General features: G+C 40.0%; 1 protein-coding gene across 1 annotated transcript in view; it reads right to left on the bottom strand.

Moving 5' to 3' along the window:
* Positions 1-2,101: 2,101 nt before the first annotated feature.
* LOC136842392 (uncharacterized) overlaps positions 2,102-7,157 on the bottom strand; it is a 29,356-nt gene continuing 24,300 nt past the window's right edge. Inside the window, exon 3 of the mRNA XM_067109648.1 lies at positions 2,102-3,044. Coding sequence (XP_066965749.1) covers positions 2,102-3,044 — 943 coding nt within the window. The remainder of the gene's footprint in view (positions 3,045-7,157) is intronic.

Raw genomic sequence — 7,157 nt, 5'->3', positions numbered from 1 at the left:
ATGTTCTCGTCATTTTGACAGATGTTCTTGTTATCATATGTTCTCATCATTTTGACAGATGTTGTTATTATCATAAATGTTCTCTTCATTTTGACAGATGTTATTATCACATGTTCTCGTCATTTTGACAGATGATCTTCTTATCACAGATGTTCTCGTCATTTTGATAGGTGTTCTTGTCATTATCACAGATGTTCTCGTCATTTTGACAGATGTTATCACAGATGTTGTCATTTTGACAGATGTTCTTGTTATTATAGATGTTCTCATTTTGACAGATGTTCTCGTCATGCTGACATGTTCTTTATTATCACAGATGCTCTCGTCATTTTCACAGATGTTCTTGTTATTTTTACAGATGTTCTCGTCATTTTCACAGATGTTCTCGTCATTTTGACAGATATTCTTGTTATTGTCTCAGATGTTCTCGTCAGTTTGACAGATGTTCTTGTTATTATCACATGTTCTCGCCATTTCGACAGATGTTCTTGCTTTGATCGATATTCATGTTATTCTGCTAAATGGTCTTGTTATTTTGATAGATATTTAAATGAAAGAATACCACACCAGTTCGAGTTTTACCCCGTAAGGGGGGTTAGCGCCGTCAGTGCACCTCACGTGGTGCACTGTAGGCATTACTAAAGGTTCTTTGCACCGTCCCTTCCTCAGGCCCCCTAGCTGCAACCTCTTTCATTCCTTTTACTGTACCTCCATTCATATTGTCTTTCTTCCATCTTGCTATCCTTAACCCTCTCCTGACAATTGATTCATAGTGCAACTGCAGAAGATTTTCCTCCTGTTACACCTTTCAAACCTTTTACTCAGTGCTTGGCCTTTGGCCTAAAACCTTTATTCCATTCCATTACGAATTTTAAAACTGTCTAGCAAGAACAACGCTAAAATGGTCGTGGTTTTTGCAATACATGGAAAGATAAAAATATAAATCGCCTTTTACTGTTATTGGTCGGTATAATTCTCGGCTCCCCCTTTGAAATATTATTGCAGTAGTGCGGAGAAAGAAGTTCCCTGAGACGGTACAGAACTTCTGTTAGCTGTAGGCGATGTTTAACGGTGGGAAACAGAATTCTGTTTCCAAGCGAGCCAGTTTAAGACCCTGTGCAATACCCATATGAGAAAAATAGAAGTATTTTTGTCCGCCAAGGAAAAACATCTTATTATACAGAATTTCTATTAGCTCTAGGCGATGTTCAACAGGGGATGGTAAACAGAATTCTGTTTCCAAGCGAGGAAATTTAAGACACTGTACAATACCCTTGCTTATAAAGAAATAAAAAAAATTATTATTTTTATCCGCCAAGGAAAAAATCTCAATATTCCCGTAATCCAGAATTTCTATTAGTTCTAGGCGATGTTTAACAGAGGTAAAAAGAATTCTGCCTCAGAGCGAGTCAGTAATTAATATTTTTATCCGAAAAGAAAATAAACATGTTAATATTCCCTTTAAAAAAAGGGGGGGAATATTTCTCCACATCTATTTCATTTTTTCCTAATCCAATAAAACGACTCGACACTTAAGGCTTATGTATCAACTTACGACGCTACGAGATATTAAGTTATTAAATTTTTAAAAAAATATAGATTTATATATTCTGTTATAACATCAGAGATTCTAAGAAAGCTTGTTTTTGTTACGTGGTCTCTCTCTCTCTCTCTCTCTCTCTCTCTCTCTCTCTCTCTCTCTCTCTCTCTCTCTCTCGTACATACATAAGTCCATACATAATCCTATTATATAACTCCTCCACCAGGTTCCGAAGAAAGAGAGATAGAGAGATAGAGGGAGTCTCTCTCTCTCTCTCTCTCTCTCTCTCTTTCTCAAACGTACGTAAACACACAACTTAAACCTTATATATAACCCCTCCATTAGCCTTCCAAGGAGAGAGAGAGAGAGAGAGAGAGAGAGAGAGAGAGAGAGAGAGAGAGAGAGAGAGAGGTCTCGATCTGCAATCGCCGGTAGCTTAAAGACGCGGGGGCATACTTCTACATCGTCCGGGCTCCCTAGCATATCTAGTTGTACCGGTTACTTAAAGGGGATATAGCCGCCCCTCGCTCTTCGGCTCCAAATGTGTGGGTCAAAACGCGTTTACTGGGGCTCCAGAGAGGTCTCTGAGATCCGGAGAAGACTGTGTGACTCCGGAGAAGACTCTGAGATCCGGAGAAGACTCTGTGACTCCGGAGAGGACTCTGAGATCCGGAGAAGACTCTGTGACTCCGGAGAGGACTCTTTGATACCAGATAAGACTCTGCAATTCCGGAGAAGATTCTGAGATCCGGAGAAGACTCTGTGACTCTGGAGAAGACTCTGAGATCCAGAGGAGACTCTGTGGCTCCGGAGGAGACTCTGTGACTCCAGAGAAGACTCTGAAATCTGGAGAAGACTGTGTGACTCCGAAGAAGAATGTGACTCCGGAGAAGACTCTGTGCCTCGGGAGAAAACTCTAAGATCCGGAGAAGACTCTGTGACTCCGGAGTGGACTCTTGATTCCAGATAATACTCTGTGAGTCCGGAGAGACTCTGACTACAAAGAAGTCTCGGTGACTCCAAAGAAGACTCTGTGGAAGACTCTGTGACTCCGGAGAAGATAAGATTCTGGGACCCCAGAGAAGACTCTGGAAGACTCTGTGACTCCAGAGGAGATTCTTTGACTCCGGGGAAGATTCCGTGGCTCCGGAGAAGATTCTGGGACTCCAGAGAAGACTCTGTGGAAGACTCTGAGACTCCAGAAAAGACTGAGACTCCGGAAAAGACCCTGAGATCCGGAGAAGACTCTGTGACTCCGGAGAAGACTCTGTGCTTCTGGAGGAGACTCTGTGACTCCGAAGAAGATTCTGTGACTCTGGAGAAGACTCTGAGATCCGGCGAAGACTCTGTGATTGCGGAGAAGACACTGTGACTCTGGAGGAGACTCTGTGACTCCAGAGAAGAGTCTGTGGCTCTGGAGAAGACTCTGAGACTCCGGAGAAGAATCTGTGAGTCAGGAGAAGACTCTGTGGCTCCGGAGAAGGCTGTCTGATTCTGGAGAAGACTGAGATCAAGAGAAGCCTCTGAGATCCGGAGACGACTGTGACTCCGGAGAAGACTCTGAGACTTCGGAAAAAACTCTGAGACTCAGGAGAAGAAATCCAAATAAGACTGTGATTCTGGATAAGACTCTGTGACTCCAGATAAGATTGAGATTCCAAATAAGACTCTCTGACTCACAGGAAGAGTCTATGACTCCAGATAAGACTCAGTCGAAATAAGAGTTTTATTTCAAAAAAGTCCCTTTTTTATTTGTTTCGTCGTATTGAAATCCTTTTCAATTTTTAGTTTTCTGTAAAAGAAAAGCATTGGGATGGCTTTGGCTGTCCGTCCGCACTTTTTACTGTCCGCCCTTTTTTCTGTCCGCCCTCAGGTCTTAAAACCTGCCGAGGCTAGAGGGCTGCAAATTGGTATGTTGATCATCCACCCTCCAGTCATCAAACATACCAAATTGCAGCCCTCTAGCCTCAGTAGTTTTTATTTTGTTTAAGGTTAAAGTTAGCCATAATCATGCTTCTGGCAACGATATAGGATAGGCTACCACCGGGCCATGGTTAAAGTTTCATGGGCCGCGGCTCATACAGCAATATACCGAGACCACCGAAAGATAGATTTATTTTCGGTGGCCTTGATTATAAGCTGTAGCAGCTGTACAGAAAACTCGATTGCGCCGAAGAAACTTCGGCGCATTTTTTACTTGTTTCTCTAGCCTTTCCTTATTCGCGATCCTATTAAGTCGATCTTTTATTCCTCTTCCGTTTTCGTGTTCCAATCACACTGATTTTTTCGTTAACTCTTTTAGCTTTTGTAACTTAATTAAATGAGTTTTTTCTCTCTCAGGGATTTTAAATCGCGATTGGATTAAAGTATTTCTTTGGAAAGACGTTTGCAGTTTATTTTATTTTTTTTATTTTCGTTTTTATTTTGTCAATTTTAGGCGAAGTGGGACGCGGAAAAATTATTGGACTTATGCGAATAATTGATACTGTGACAATTTCGTTTCTTGGTTTTAATGTTTAACAAGTAGTTTCTCTCTCTCTCTCTCTCTCTCTCTCTCTCTCTCTCTCTCTCTCTCTCTCTCTCTCTCTCTCTCTCTCTACAAAAGTTTCCGATAAGAACATTCCTTCCTCTCTCCGTCAGCTTAAGTTCCCGATAGGGATATTCTCTCTCTCTCTCTCTCTCTCTCTCTCTCTCTCTCTCTCTCTCTCTCTCTCTCTCTCTCTCTCTCTCCAAAAGTTTCCGATAAGAAGAACATTCCTTCCTCTCTGTGTCAGCTTAAGTTCCCAGTAGGGATATTCTCCCTCATCTCAAGTTTGCAGTAGGGATGCTCTCTCTCTCTCTCTCTCTCTCTCTCTCTCTCTCTCTCTCTCTCTCTCTCTCTCTCTCTCTCATCATCATCATCATCATCATCATCATCATCAGGTGGCTAATCTGCAGGAGTCATCACCAAGTGCCGAAACTTGGGCGAATTCGTCAATCCAAAGCGACGCCATCAATCAGGAGACGAAAGCAGATTTGGCTCCAAGACTTAGGCCGCGAGGACTGGGTGTTTGGGAATTAGGACCGGGGGAAGGTTGCCGCCGAAATTCTTCGTGTTTACAGTGATCGTATAGAAGTCGGGGATTTAATTAGGAGTTTTTTATCTTCTTTTTTTTTTATTTCGTCACTAAAAGTTTTCCCAAGGGGAGGCGAGGCGCGCTAGTGAAGAGGTATTATTATTATTATTATTATTATTATTATTATTATTATTATTATTATTATTATTATTATTATTATTATTATTATTATCAAAGGCTCCCAAATAAATTGGGCGCCAATGAATACGTATTATTATTATTATTATTATTATTATTATTATTATTATTATTATTATTATTATTATTATTATTATTATTATTGGGCAAATTAAGATATGCCTTTTTCTTGAACGTAAACCTTGACTTATTGTTAAAAATGCAGAGAAACAGGCTGCTAAAATTCTGTAAATGAATTGAGATTTTATAACAAATTAGTTTTTTTCCCAGAGAGAGAGAGAGAGAGAGAGAGAGAGAGAGAGAGAGAGAGAGAGAGAGAGAGAGAGAGAGAGAATAAAAAAATAAAAAGGAACACAGTAATAAGGGCAAGAGAAAGCAATTCACAGTTGTGTCTTGAGAGAGAGAGAGGGAGAATTATTACATGAAACAGTCGTTAATAACTGTAACAGCAGAAAATTAATATTCCATTTTGTGACAAAGAAGAGAGAGAGAGAGAGATACATTACATGAAAGAGTTGTTAATAGCTGTAATAGCAGAAAATTAATATAAAAATCTGTGACAAAGAGAGAGAGAGAGAGAGAGAGAGAGAGAGAGAGAGAGAGAGAGAGAGAGAGAGAGAGAGAGAGAGAGAACTTTCTTTGGGAAACGGAAATAAGGAGGGAACTTGTCGGGGGCCACAGGAAAGTCAATAATTGGGTGACAATTAAACACATGGAAAGACCCTTTCTCGTCTTAATGGAGGTCCATTCGTGTGGTATATTGTCTGGAGGCCATTGTATCTCGTTTTACCCAACATCCCCCCCCCCCCTTTTTTTGACATGTCACTTGACGCGTGGTTTATTTTTAATCTTCGTTCGGTTAATATTTCATTTTGTTTGATAAATGCCCATTGGCATTGTGGTCTCTCTCTCTCTCTCTCTCTCTCTCTCTCTCTCTCTCTCTCTCTCTCTCTCTCTCAGGATGCTACTGTGAATATTTTTATCACCTTATTGCTGCGTTTATATTTTTTTCTCTCTCTCTCTCTCTCTCTCTCTCTCTCTCTCTCTCTCTCTCTCTCTCTCTCTCTCTCTCTCTCTCAGGATGCTACTGTGAATATTTTTATTACCATTATTGCTGTGTTTATATTTCTCTCTCTCTCTCTCTCTCTCTCTCTCTCTCTCTCTCTCTCTCTCTCTCTCTCTCTCTCTCTCAGGATGCTAATGTGAATATTTTTACGACCATTATTGCTGTGTTTATATTTATTCTCTCTCTCTCTCTCTCTCTCTCTCTCTCTCTCTCTCTCTCTCTCTCTCTCTAGATATCACGTAGTTCATATCCCCATTCATTTTATGGTGAAATTCCTTTGAAAGCTCTTTAGAAAATTCAATTTTAATTTTCGATTGTATTATATTTCCATTTATTAACCGAATATTGTTTTTAAATCAATCGGTATCTGTTCCTTACTCTCCCCTACTCTTTCTTCCTCAAACTTACTCTCTGTTACTCTCCCTTTCTCTTCCATACTCTACCTTACTCTCCCTTACTTTCCCTTAATCTACCTTACTCTTACTTAGTCTACCTTACTCATCCTTAATCTACCTCACCCTCCCTTACTCTACCATACTCTCCCTTACTCGTCTTTACTCTCCCTTACTCGTCCTTACTTTCCCTAACTCTCCCTCACTCTTCCTTACTCTACCTTACTCTTCCTTACTCTACCTTACTCAGCTTTACTCTCCCTTACTTCCCATGAATCTTCCTTACTCCGCCTTACTCTACCTCACTCTCCCGTAGTCTACCTTCCTCTCCCTGAATCTACCTTACTCCTCCTTACTCTACCTTACTTTCCCTGAACCTACTTTACTCTACCTTACTCTTCCTTACTCTACCTTACTCGTCCCTGCTCTACCTTACTCTTTCCTCTTCGACCTGATTTCCTCAGGAAACCTTTAAAGTCAATAATGAAACTTTTACTCTTAACAACTTTATGAAAAGTTTTCGAGCCTACGGTGCCTCGTTCATCCCTGGGGGCTTTTAACCCCCACTCCCCCTATTCTTTTCCACGCTCCTACGCTCCGCGAGTTCATTCATTATCTCTATTTACTCCAGGGACTGGTTGTGTCATCTTATTGAGAGGCACAATATATATATATATATATATATATAATATATATATATATATATATATATATATATATATATATATATATATATATATATATATATATATAGTGACTTTTATGTTGTAAAGCTAGTGACGGTTCGAATCCCGTTAGGGACGAAGCAGTTATCAGGTATAATTATAGAATGATTCCCCTTCATTGTAAGTTATTATATTGGTATGTTTGTGGCTTAATATTTGTGGAAAAATTTTATTCACATA

This window comes from Macrobrachium rosenbergii, chromosome 10, assembly GCF_040412425.1.
Source record: "Macrobrachium rosenbergii isolate ZJJX-2024 chromosome 10, ASM4041242v1, whole genome shotgun sequence".
NCBI lineage: Eukaryota > Metazoa > Arthropoda > Malacostraca > Decapoda > Palaemonidae > Macrobrachium > Macrobrachium rosenbergii.
The sequence above is the reverse complement of the archived record's forward strand: the minus strand, read 5'-3'. Positions and strand labels throughout refer to the sequence as shown.